Consider the following 12,280-nt stretch of genomic DNA (forward strand, 5'->3'; position numbering starts at 1 on the left):
GTTATATCTGTTTGCATCCTTGCCTATTTGTTTGTTCCGACAGTGTTAAGTATACTTATTGATTCTCTGAAGCATGATCTTACGAATGATGTTGATATTGAGCGTAGATGTTGTTGTTTTTTTGGGTTATACTTTGTTAAAGTTGTCCCCGGTGTAGCCGGCTGGAGTAGCACAGTGAACATGCTCGATTCCGGGATATATTTAGTGTTGTTTATTACAAATTCCGCGTGGATTTTGATAACTAGTTATACTCTGTGTGTGTTTATTATACATTGTAAAGTACATTTAGTCTATATGGTGTTTTGTGATTATAGCAGTGTGTCCGGGTGGTGTGAATGGGCCTTACCATTGGTTCTACTTGAGTGAATGGTTCTGCTAATGTTACGACTTGCAGCTGTGGTTCTTGCATATTTTTGGTTCTTGGCTGTTTAATTTTTCAGGTGTTTAAAGAATGCATTTGAGGATCATGTTTACAATGTTGTTCATCGTTTTGAAATAGTTTAGTGTGGCATGTTGGCAGCAGAGCAGACTGGTCAGCATGGAGACTTGTGTAGCTTGAGTCACTGTTCTGAGCTGAACTGAGTTCATATTGTTAAATCTTAAAACACTTGGTGCTTTCTTAATGTGTTTATGGGAGGAGGTTGGACGATGGAAGATTTTCACTGTATTAAGCATAGGCACATTCAATGATGGAAACCATTTGCCTTACCGTTTCTTCTTTTTGTTGAGTTACTTCATTATGGTATACTAACACAATTGTCTTCTTCACAGCCTAAAGGAAAGAAGGCTAAGGGGAAGAAGGTGGCACCGGCCCCTTCTGTGGCCAAGAAACATGAGGCCAAAAGAGTGGTCAACCCCCTGTTTGAGAAGAGGCCAAAGAACTTTGGCATCGGTAAGTAGCTCTTTGTGAGGAATCAGAATCATTAAGGTGCAGATGATGTAAACGAATATTTGCTATCTTATTGACAGTGATGAATATTTCCCACCAAGATCGCTGATGCACTTTTTTTGGATTTAAAAAACAAAACAAGAGTTGCCACAGTTTTGCTCCATGTGATGCTGGACACTTAAAAATGTTTTGTTGAATCCCACAGGCCAGGATATTCAGCCCAAGCGTGATCTGACACGCTTTGTGAAATGGCCTCGTTACATTCGCCTGCAGAGGCAGCGCTCCATCCTCTACAAGCGGTTGAAGGTTCCCCCTGCAATCAACCAGTTCACCCAGGCTCTGGACCGCCAGACTGGTGAGTTTCATGTTTTGAAATTGCTGCCCGCAGAAGAAATCAACTCATTTGATGGCGTCACCCTTTGCAAATGATGTGAACGAATATTTGCTATCTTATTGACAGTGCTGACATCCCACCAAGATCACTGATGCATAGAATAGGAATTCTCTCCATCTGTTTCATGCAAACATTGTATGTGGCCAATTTTGAGTGGTTGAAGTACATTTTGCAGTGTCTTGCTTTCCCCAGCCACACAGCTGTTCAAGCTGGCCCACAAGTACAGGCCAGAGACCAAGCAGGAGAAGAAGCAGAGGCTGCTGGCCCGCGCTGAGCAGAAGGCCGCTGGAAAGGGAGACACCCCAACCAAGAGGCCCCCTGTCCTCCGTGCAGGTGAGCATTAATGATGGTAGAGCTGTGAGACTGTAGATTGTGTCTTAATGAATTGTATGTTATCAAAGGAACCATGTTGTTAGATGTTTTATTTAACTTGGCCTTACTGCAATGATGACTTGAATTTCTTCACCTGAATCACTCCTTGATGGTTATTGAGCTTTTTAACCCTGAGCATTGGCCAAAGTTCCTTTAAAATAGTTTGAGGCTGCTTGTTAAATATTGAGATGATAATTGTGTATTTATCTTTCCCTACAGGTGTGAACACTGTCACCTCTCTGGTGGAGAGCAAGAAGGCCCAGCTGGTCATCATTGCCCACGATGTGGATCCTATTGAGGTAAATTTTAATACTTCAGCAGCTGTTAAGTTGTGTCGTTTGTAGGAAGTGGTCTCTAGCAATGATGTTTGAATTTCTTCACCTGAATCCTCTATGTGGATCAAAACACGAGCTTTTTAACCCTGAGCAGAAACCACCAACCAACATGTCCTGACCATTGTAACACTGTGGCTGGTTTTTGGTCACATTGAAAGTATTGCTTCTTCGGGTTTATGTTAAGAATTTTCCTTTGATTATTTTCATCCTGTAGCTCGTCGTGTTCCTGCCAGCGCTGTGCCGCAAAATGGGCGTCCCATACTGCATCGTCAAGGGCAAGGCTAGACTGGGCAGACTGGTGCACAGAAAGACATGCACTTCAGTCGCCTTCACACAGACAAACCCGTAAGCATGCACACAAACTGAACTCTTAAGTTTATTAAAGGTTTAAAAGCAGTAAAACATCAGAGAACCTTATTTGGAAGAGTGACATAGTTTTCCTTTCAGGGCATGTCTTGTAATACATTTCTTAAAGGTTAATGTAGCATTTCTGCAACTGTTTGTATAATAGGTGATGTCATTCTAGAAAATCAACGTTGATGTGATGCATAAATGTTTCTGTATTGTACTGACTAGTTTTGTTCTCTCACAGTGAGGATAAAGGTGCACTTGCCAAGCTTGTGGAAGCCATCAAGACCAACTACAATGACAGATATGAGGAGGTGAAAAAGAGTTAACTGTTGATTAATTAAAGTTTTTTTTTGTATGTTAGAACATTTGTCACCATCTAAACTTGTTTAATTTTTTTCCAGATCCGTCGTCACTGGGGAGGTGGAATCATGGGTCCCAAATCCACGGCTCGCATCAGCAAGCTGGAGAAGGCAAAGGCCAAGGAACTGGCAACCAAGCTTGGTTAAATTGTTTGGAATAAAAAATATATGTCCTAATCGAGTGAAGGAGTTGTTTTTATTATTGCAGAATTGAAATATGATCAAAGTTGAACATAAGTCTTTCAATTTACAATGGAGGAATGTGAGCTATTTTTTAATTTGATAGTACATTATGATTGGAGAGGTTTTTGCAAGAAGGGATAAGAAAAATGTATTTAGGACCAGAGAGTTGTATATTGTGACAGCAAAAGATCTAGCATATTATCAAAGTTATTGGAATGGAAAGGTGTGATTATTTCTTTTAGCACGATGTAAGTCCAAAAGCTTACTGAAAATGTTTTCAGGTAACACTTTCGTAAAACATTTCAGTGACTGTAAAGTGTACTGAAATTTGAGTGGGGGATTGGAACAAAGCATGAACCACCAGTTGGTCCAGTAAATGATTCATCTGTGTCCCTAATGAAGTGTTTGGAACATTAATCAAATCCCTGTCCAATTAATTCACAGCTATAAGGTTTGAAAACGGCAATACAAACATACTGAAGGCACCAATAAACAGTGTTAACTACTGTGGAGTAGTTCACATGCTGAAGGAATGCATCTTAGTTTACTGCAGACTGCACATTTTTAAGGACCACACATTAGTGATTGGTGGATCTTTGGCTTATTAATGCAGTGATGCTGACACTGAGTACAGATCATTTTCTATCTGGTGATCTCTGCCTGACCAAAGAATTGTATGGGTGTGTTTTTATGAAGGATAAAAGAAAAGGGATAGAGCAGGTCAAAGGAAGTTTGATTAATAAGTCTTTGGGCAATTTTGCACAAATTATTTGGGGTTTTATTTAACAGGAAAACGGTCTAAAAGAGAATTACTTGAGTCACTGTACAAATATAACTATTCAAAATACTACAGAGTATTCTTACCCAGAGGTGATGTGCAGCATAGTGAAGAATGGAGGGAGCCAGTTTAATTAGTCTTAATTTATTCCCATCAACATTTTTCTGGAGAATAATCCACATCTATTTACATATTTGCATCAATGCAGCGTCCGGAGCTGATACAGCACTAATCAAGTATAGCACAATGTATTTTAACTGTCACCGCATGAAATCACGTCAGACCATCTTCTTGATGAACTTTGCAAACCACATGTAGGAAGTGGCGGCGCACAAGCCATACCTGAGGAAAAAAAATGAGTGACAAAATCAATTACACAATATACTGACAAGTAACAGGACAGAGTAACGGTGGTTCACAGTGAAAGTTCCCACTCACCACGTCATGATGTACTGCATGTGTTCATTCCTCAGAGCGACTCTGGTCTGTCCGCCTAGTGGTCCACCAGGGATGGTGCTGCCTAATAGACACGAGACAGTTTCGCTTAAGCAAACATGACATCTTAATGGCTCCATTTATCAGATCATCACTATTATGTAGTTGAGTCAGAGAGCATCATGGATTTTGTAGTCCTTGTACCAACGTACCAAAGTCAGCATCAATGAAGATGGGTTCCGCTCCAGTGACAGTGGACATGCCTTCCAGGTCTCGGTAATGCCAGCGGTTTCTCTCCACATCATTGTTCGGCACAAAGGGTTTTCGTTGCTCTGTCAGCCTGACCACACCGACCACCTCCACTTCATCCTCCACCTACACAGACACATTATCACAGCTCTATTGAACAGGTTGTAAAGGATTACAAATACAGAGAGGGGAGGCAAAAGGTTAAATGCATCAAATGTTTGCAGTTGTGTCCGCAAATATTTTAATCCACATACATGAGGTTGAAAGGGAAACTACAGTGCAAACATTAAAGATTATTTAAACGCAGAGGGAGTTTCATGAAATCTCATTAAATACCACAAGTGGAGTCTGTGTCCGGAGCAGACAAAGATTCGAGGTTGTGGAGTTCAATAGAAGTAAATTCAACAGACTTCTGTAGTCTGCTCTTAAATCTTTAAAGCATAAAAACAGCTGCATTGGCTGCAAATGTGTTGCATTGTGGGTTATGTAGGCAACCATTTTCAACAAAGAAGACAACTGGTTCTGGTGCGTTTTTTTACTCTCCACTATGAGTCCCATATTGCTCTAAGAGGGTTATGATCAAACTGGTGGAGTATGAAGTGTGTCACTCCTGCATTACTACCAACCTGCCCCTTCATCCTGGTCTCTGGTCTTATCCTCTGCCTCGGGACGTATCCTCTGTTCACGAGGATTGTGATGCTGCGGTCGAAAGGGGGGGCAAAGGTCACTAAGTGCATTAAATGTATAAATACAAGGATATCGAAATGAAAACAGTGTTTCATGTGTGTTGTCTTACCCGAGGTCAGTACAGTAGAACGGAGTGATGACATTGGCGCCGGTCTCTCCGCTTGAGGACAGCCTGCCTGCCTCTCGGGCCTCTTTCTCGGGGTCGACAGGTGAGCGGGGCAGAACGTACAGCTCCTGTGAGTGGTCGAACCGTCCTCGCACTCGCACCCTCCTGTACTCCAAGCTGTTCAGCTCATGAGGACTAACACCCAGTGAGAAAATCAACAATGAGGACATCTGCACAATAGGTAAAATAGTGGCCGTTTTTAGGGCAATAAATAAGTACCACCCTCACAAGAGTCGTAAATATAGAATGCATTCTTATTTCCAGTGAATCAGTTTCAATGCGTGCATGTGAAGTGCATCAGGTGCATTTTATACAGGCAAAAAAGTTCAATCACATGAATCACAGTTGAGAGGGAACGCGTATCTTTTAGCGTTTATTCCTAAAATTTCAAAGACAAGGCTTCACACATTTCTTGTAATCACAGGTGCAAGAATTGTTTTTGCTGTATTTCTCCTGTCCTTGAAATTTTGTACATTTTCATCACTTTAACCTTGGAAAAAAAAACAAGTTTGAAAAACTGACTTTAAAACAGAGAAATTGTTGAGTTTGGATCTAAAACAACAACAAAACTGACTTTCACAGTTCTATGTCTATATGGCGTTATTTGCCTCATGAAGCGGTTTGGTTTAAAGTTGTATAAAGTGTGCTGCTATGAACAGCCAGTCTGCGTTTTGAGAATATGAATAAAAGGTAATAAAACCTAAGGGTACTCACTCAATAGGAAGAGGAATCGGTTCTGCTGTCGTCAGCTTTGTCAGATCATTAATCAGCTGCATTTTCCACTGACGCCGTTTCACCTTCACAGAAATGAAAGCATCCGAGTCAGTTCGACGAACAACAAAACCACAGATCCATTTGTAAAAGTGATAGCACAGAGAACATAAGCCACAACCTGCCATGTACCGAGGCCGAAGGTGGTGGCAGGGATGAGCAGCAGGAACCATTTGAGGAAGGAGTCTTCTCCTCTCTCTGCCCCCGCTGCCGTGGAGCTGCACTGTCGCACAAAGGGAACGAACCGACCTGGTAATAACAAAAGGAAGGATGCACATAAAATCTTTGTTCAAATTCATAATGAGAGGCAAACAGTGAACATACTGATGGCAAAGCTTGTGACTTTAAATTGAGGTTAATTAATAATGATGAAAGGAAACGTTTCATGCAGTTTAACATGTTTATGACTTACCTAGTGTAGAAGTTTTCATGAGTTCAATTTTGTTTTCATTGAACATATAAATGTAGATTTTGAACTTGTAAATTGATTTGCATTGTACCTGAAACTATTCAGGCAAATAACCTTTGAGACATGCTCTTAGATCAAACATTTCCTTTCTGCCTTCTTCAATTAACTATTGCATTTTCATTTCAACAGGTATTCTTTACTGATGATGTCTCGTTCATTTTGGGGGTTATGAACAAAAAGTACTGAGGAGAAGTAATAACTGGAGTCTAGTTTCCTCTTCACATTGTATAATACTGTCATGACTTTATTTACCGTCTGTACGTTTGAACACTGTCAGTGTAGGCAGGAGTAGAGTCCTCTTGATGTAAATGACATTTGTCTGCAACAACAGAAAACAAGCTCAAACCCTGAAACCACAACAATGACATTCACGAAGCAAACAGAAGAAAGTCTTTGATAGAGGAAAAAAAAAAAATACTCACCTGCTTTTTAAGTGTCGTAAGAAGCCTGCTGGAGTAAACCAGCGCTGCTTTCAGAGAACTCATGTTGAATACACACAATGAATCACAAGGGGTAAAAAGAACAGCTACATAACTGTTCTCATGGAGGACATGTTTAGGTGTTACTCCTTCCGGGTTTGTGACGCTCCGCCCCGTGTTTCCCCCCCCCCACGTGTGTAGAGGAATATGTTGATATCTTCTGTCTGTAAATCGCAGGCTTTCATGTGTTTGTTGTAGCTGGATTTCAGGTTAATTTCGTCGACATGGATCTCGCCTCAAGGGATTCGTACATTCAGAAACTCGCGAGTAAAGTCTTTTCTCATCAAGAGCAGGAGCCGAAGAAGAAACCATTTGGTATGTTGGATAGCTGTTTTTTATTTCATACCTGTTCCTGATAATATGTTGTCTGCTGTCACTGCAAATATTATATACAGTGTAAGTGCTGTCGTTTGAAGAAGGCAACTAAAATGCACAAATGTTTTCAGAGAACCTCTGGCTATTACAGCAAGTGACCACAGGAGGCGCTACACTGTCACATTTCAATCGATATTGTGACTAATTTAATAACTACATTTATAGCTTGTTATAAATTGTTTTTTAAAATGTCTTTTTTAGCCTTAAAAAATACTTTTAACTTTAAAGATGCTCCGATCCACCTTTTCATAATAAGTCGACAGGTGATTGTAATTTTTCACAAAGCTGTAGTAAACCCCACATTACATTTCTTTATCAAAAAAAAAAATATATATATATATATATATATATATATATATGTGTGTGTATATATATAAAAATTAAAAATGTTACTAGGACTTTTTTAATTTTTTTTTTTACTTTTGCTGGCTTCATTTACAAACCGGTAGCAGCAACAACTGTCAGGTTTACAAATTAAATATTTCAAACTAAATTGTGCTTTTTGTTATGTAGAACATGTTGATGTATTCTCTTTCAGTTCAGTCTGTCTTCAAAGTGAGACTGAATGATGTCAATATCAGACCCGATACAGATATCAGATCAGATCAGTCCCATCTCTATTTTAACTGAAGAAAAAGTATTAGAACCTGTTTACTTTGTGTCCTACAAATGTCCTTGTCAGTTTAAAATGACACAAGGAAAGATTGAACAGCTCACACCTTTATGGTTGTGCAAACCTGTACACAGATCACAGGAATAAAACGTTTGGGAATCACAAAATTGGATTGAATTGATAAACAAAACAATAAAAAAGTTTCAGCCTCAAACAGGAGAAATGTTTCTTTTTATTTGAATCAATTTTAATGACGCAAACACACGGACATGTTTGTTTACATTTCATGGCTAACAGAATAATTGTAGTCATATCACCACTATAACATTGAACATTCCATTATATGTCCATTAACATAGCTGTGTTGTGTTTGTTTGTTTGTAGCTCATTTTAAGGGTAAAAGTGACACAGGTCCTCCAAAGAAGAAGAAAAAGTGCAAAAAGAAGCACTTTAAAGAAAAGGTTGCCGATGAGAAAACTCCGAAGAAATCTGTACCCTTGACTGCCGCACAGAAAGGCTCGAACACAGCGAAACTGAACGGCTCCAAAGCCCAGGGCGTGAATGGATCAACAACACAGCCACCTAAAGGTACATGCTGGGTTTCTTAATAAAGTCATGCTTCTTTTTAAACATTTAATGTTTCTCTCTAGCTTTATTTTTCTTGTCATTATGTTCTTCATGTGTTCTTCTGTTTTTCTCTTGAAGGAGGAAATGTAGAGTCCAACTTCTCCACAGTAGATGTTCTCCGCAAGAGACTACATGAAAAGATCGAGGAGTCCAGAGGGCAGGTAGGCAGCACACATGAAGGTTTATTGATCCTCCATTTGAAGTCCACACATGAACTCTAGATACTTTCAGGACACTAAGGCCTTGATATGTCTTCAGAATGTCATTTCACACATGCACCTCAAAGTGAGAGATTGTAATTGTTTGATGGAAAAATATCTTCAAACAGTCAAGGTTTAGGTGGCCCAGGAGGAGGTAGAGTCTTCGATGAAACATTTACAACACTGTGACATGTATAAGCGCATCAATGCATCACAAACACAAAAGAAGAAAAAATATATACAGGCAACTGAGGCGACCAGACAAACTCCAATCAACGAGAGAAATGTCATCCCGCCCATCTGTTTGCTGTGAATGTTCCAGACAATTACCTGCTCTGTTTGCATATCAGTTCGCCCCGACTTCATGCAGACTTTTTACTTGAGGGATAAGAGGGAAATAGTCTGCCTAGGTGAAGTCTGGGTGAGCAGATTTTGGTTGTTTGCGTTCATATACGCCCCTCAGCCCGGAACATGCCGAGAAATCTTCAAGAGTGCAGTGCATGTGTGAAAGCGGCTATAGTGGCCGTGAATCTGAATTTAAACTTCACCAACAGGATGCACAATGTGGATTTTTCAGCTGATATTAAATATGATTATTACCTGCTTTTAACAAGGATTAAAAAAAAATCAAATTTTTGCACTTTAAGAAGTTAATAACTCGTCCGTGTCTCCGCAAACTTAAGACTAAGAAAGGAAAAAGAGGAACAGAGTTTACTTTCTAGTCTTGTTCCACAACATTTCTTGTTGCATTTCATTTCAGTGCTTGTAAAAGCAGAACAAATATCTCAATTTCATATTGACAAAAGCAAGATTATTCTCCTCTGTGGTGTATAAAAAAATGTGAATACCAGGAAACATGTATCCTAAATAGATATCAATATACTGTATCTGTTTTGACTAAAATAAATAAAGTGCCTGGCTGTGATCAGCGGCTGGTCAGCCAGATTTGATCCTGCTGCTTCCTCCTGTAGTCGTCTTTATCCTGTGCAGCTACAGGCCACAGCAGGGAACGCTTAGTTTTGTGATAGCTGAAATATTTTGACTACTTTACTATTTAAAGTAGACTTTTGATACAGCAGATATCAAAAAGTCCAATCCTCTTCTTTAGTACGATTTGGTTCACGTTGAGGATTGATCTGTGCAGTAGTTAAAAATGAGTTTGGTTTCTTTTTTAGACTAACATGAGTTATTCACATTTTTTTAGGGAGCTCCAAAGGATGCATTATCAGAGGCCGTCCAGGCAAAGCGAGCAAAGAGAAAACTGGAGCGTGAGCGCAAGAAGAGAAAGAGGAAAGAGTTCCGGCTGAAGAAACTTGCTGAACAAAGCGCCCAAGAAGAGCAGCCGGAGATTAAACAGGAAGCACCACCGGCCCCGGCTGCGAACAAAAGAAACCAAACCGCCATCATCTTCAACAAGGTGGAGACGGTGGAGGAGGGCTATGTGGACAAAATCCAGAAAAAGAAGTTGAAGAAACAGAGCATGAAGGGTCAGATCACACCGCTGACGGGAAGGAACTACAAGCAGCTGCTCACGCGCGTGGAGGCTCGCAAAACCAAGCTGGAGCAGCTGCGGGAGAAAGACGAGGGGAAGGCCCGCGAGTACGAGGAGAAGATGAAGTGGACCAACATGCTCTACAAGGCGGAGGGCATCAAAATCAAAGATGACGAGAACATGCTGCGCACAGCGTTAAAGAAGAAGGAGAAGAATCGGTCTCAGAGGAAGAAGAACTGGAACGAGCGCAGCCAGAACATCTTAGGGAAGATGCAGCATCGGCAGGACAAGAGGCAAAAGAACATCCAGAAACAAAAGAAGGCGAAAACAGAGAAGAAGAAGGACAGGGCGAGGAAGAGAGGCAGAGTGCTGCCTGAGGACTTGAAATAAGCTGCAGTTTAAGATGAAACTGTGTGTGGTGTTTTGAAGCAAGAGAACCTATACAATTTTGTAACGAGTGAGAAATAGTTATCTTTTTACAGAGGTATGTCTGTCAGGGAGTCGTATGATGTGTCTGTCATGATCAATAAAATGTGATCCTTCATTCTTTAAATTACTTGAATTATTTATAGATTATACCAACTACAGCCGAGAGTCTTCTGAAGTTATAGCTGAAAATGTTTTAAAAACATGCTTCTTTTTTTTGCCTGGTTAAGACGTCTGAGAATAATAACAAATCTCTCCGATTATTTTTAGAAAAGCAAATTTATGGCTATTTTTGGGAAGATCCAAACGGCATTTTCCAGACCTGGATCTGTTATGAAAACCCTTAAAAGTTTATGAAAAGTTGTGAGTCTTTTGTAGATAACCTCATAATGGAAGTTAACATGTTACTTAGATGTAACACTGTTCTTGTACTTATTTCCAAACTGAGAAAAGTGCTTGTTTAGACCTGTCTAATAAAGTATAAAGACCCTTTACTTAGACAAAACTACAACCCCTAACTCTGACACTTCAAATACTGGATTAAACTGGTTTGAATAAAACTACTACCAGTGTGGTCCTTTGACCCAGTATCAGTGTTGGTTGTAGGTAACTACAGGGTAACAGCATCAAAACTAGCCTTAGTGTTAGTGTTGTGTCTTCACATTATTGACTCAGTGTCAACTTGGGAATAAACCAGCAGTTGGGCTCAAAATACCCATCAACCCCTGTTCACCTGCAACCAAACCACTCCTTACCTCTTATCATCAGCAACCCAACAATGTGCCATTGCAGCTATCAAAAACTCCATCAAAAGAAGAAAATTACACCAATGAAGTGTTTATAATTCAAATATAATAAGGTATGGAATACGATACCATACACTTTATTGTCCCCTAGGGGAATAGTAGAAGTACTCTAGTATGCTGACAAATGAACCCTGCCATCGATTAGAATATATATTGTTCTATTATTCCCTTATACTATTACTTATTTATTGAAGTCAAACAATATTTTACCGTTGTGGAGTAGCTCGTTGAAAACTATTTGTATAGGCTACTGATTATTCTCAACATGGATTCAGTTTGGGAATATTCTCTTCAATTTGCTATTCAGGTTGAAAAAGACAAAAAAGCAGGAAGACATTTAACAATATCAATATCCCATAATACAGTTGTGTTTGTGTAGCCTACTTATACGCTGTAGGTAGTTATTAATTATTTGAAGTAGTACTAATTGGAAATTTCATGCTTGACGAATTATGGGAATCCTTAAAAATATAATTCATTTTCTCCAAACATGTCGAACTAGTTCTTCAAATGCTATGTTTTGTACATATAATTCATCCTTGTTTGTCTCATTATTATCGCTCTTATTATTATTATTATTATTGTTGTTACTATTATTATTATTATCATTATTATTATCATTATTATTATTATTATTATCATTATCATCATTATCATTATTATTATTATTATTGTTATTATTATTACTATTACTATTATCATTATTAGTACTATTATTATTATTGTTATCATCATTATTATTATTATTATCATTATTATTATTATTATTATCATCATTATTATTATTATCATTATTATTATTATTATTATTATTATTATTATTG

The 12,280-nt window shown here is 39.0% G+C and overlaps 3 protein-coding genes and 4 non-coding genes across 7 annotated transcripts; 6 read left to right on the forward strand and 1 right to left on the reverse strand.

The window, feature by feature from the left end:
* Positions 1–690: 690 nt before the first annotated feature.
* rpl7a (ribosomal protein L7a) lies at positions 691–2,881 on the forward strand (the record flags this gene model as incomplete). The annotated part of the gene is made up of 7 exons (XM_020634629.2): positions 691–892; positions 1,095–1,244; positions 1,476–1,616; positions 1,875–1,954; positions 2,205–2,335; positions 2,583–2,652; positions 2,743–2,881. Coding segments are annotated over 7 exons (879 nt in total), but the record flags the coding sequence as incomplete, so codon positions are not given.
* On the forward strand, positions 930–1,002 carry LOC114920341 (small nucleolar RNA SNORD24). The gene has a single exon (XR_003808663.1). It is a non-coding gene; the product is annotated as a small nucleolar RNA SNORD24 (small nucleolar RNA).
* LOC114920342 (small nucleolar RNA SNORD24) lies at positions 1,310–1,379 on the forward strand. The gene has a single exon (XR_003808664.1). It is a non-coding gene; the product is annotated as a small nucleolar RNA SNORD24 (small nucleolar RNA).
* On the forward strand, positions 1,723–1,795 carry LOC114920340 (small nucleolar RNA SNORD36). The gene has a single exon (XR_003808662.1). It is a non-coding gene; the product is annotated as a small nucleolar RNA SNORD36 (small nucleolar RNA).
* On the forward strand, positions 2,011–2,085 carry LOC114920339 (small nucleolar RNA SNORD36). Its single transcript, XR_003808661.1, has one exon. It is a non-coding gene; the product is annotated as a small nucleolar RNA SNORD36 (small nucleolar RNA).
* A 908-nt stretch (positions 2,882–3,789) lies between the features above and the next one.
* surf1 (SURF1 cytochrome c oxidase assembly factor) lies at positions 3,790–7,015 on the reverse strand. The gene is made up of 9 exons (XM_020634592.2): positions 6,861–7,015; positions 6,691–6,757; positions 6,091–6,218; positions 5,913–5,995; positions 5,142–5,333; positions 4,972–5,044; positions 4,309–4,471; positions 4,100–4,181; positions 3,790–4,003 (listed from the first exon to the last, which is right to left on the reverse strand). The coding sequence occupies exons 1-9, from the start codon at positions 6,921–6,923 to the stop codon at positions 3,940–3,942; spliced, it is 915 nt and encodes a 304-aa protein (XP_020490248.2). The 5' UTR covers positions 6,924–7,015; the 3' UTR covers positions 3,790–3,939.
* Positions 7,016–7,023: 8 nt separating this feature from the next.
* surf6 (surfeit 6) lies at positions 7,024–10,768 on the forward strand. Its single transcript, XM_020634591.3, has 4 exons — positions 7,024–7,232; positions 8,290–8,493; positions 8,611–8,693; positions 9,937–10,768. Exons 1-4 carry the CDS (start codon positions 7,142–7,144, stop codon positions 10,612–10,614), a joined length of 1,056 nt encoding a protein of 351 aa, XP_020490247.1. The 5' UTR covers positions 7,024–7,141; the 3' UTR covers positions 10,615–10,768.
* The last annotated feature ends 1,512 nt before the right edge of the window (positions 10,769–12,280 follow it).

Source organism: Labrus bergylta, chromosome 17, assembly GCF_963930695.1.
Source record: "Labrus bergylta chromosome 17, fLabBer1.1, whole genome shotgun sequence".
NCBI classification, from domain to species: Eukaryota; Metazoa; Chordata; class Actinopteri; order Labriformes; family Labridae; genus Labrus; species Labrus bergylta.

Coding starts and splice junctions, on each gene's coding strand:
- surf6 (XM_020634591.3), top strand. CDS start 7,142: ATGGATCTCGCCTCAAGGGATTCGTACATTCAGAAACTCGCGAGTAAA. Junction 7,233..8,289: donor GCCGAAGAAGAAACCATTTG/GTATGTTGGATA, acceptor GTTTGTTTGTAG/CTCATTTTAAGGGTAAAAGT. Junction 8,494..8,610: donor AACAACACAGCCACCTAAAG/GTACATGCTGGG, acceptor TTTCTCTTGAAG/GAGGAAATGTAGAGTCCAAC.
- surf1 (XM_020634592.2), bottom strand. CDS start 6,923: ATGAGTTCTCTGAAAGCAGCGCTGGTTTACTCCAGCAGGCTTCTTACG. Junction 4,182..4,308: donor CTTCATTGATGCTGACTTTG/GTACGTTGGTAC, acceptor CGTGTCTATTAG/GCAGCACCATCCCTGGTGGA. Junction 4,004..4,099: donor ATGCAGTACATCATGACGTG/GTGAGTGGGAAC, acceptor TTTTTTCCTCAG/GTATGGCTTGTGCGCCGCCA.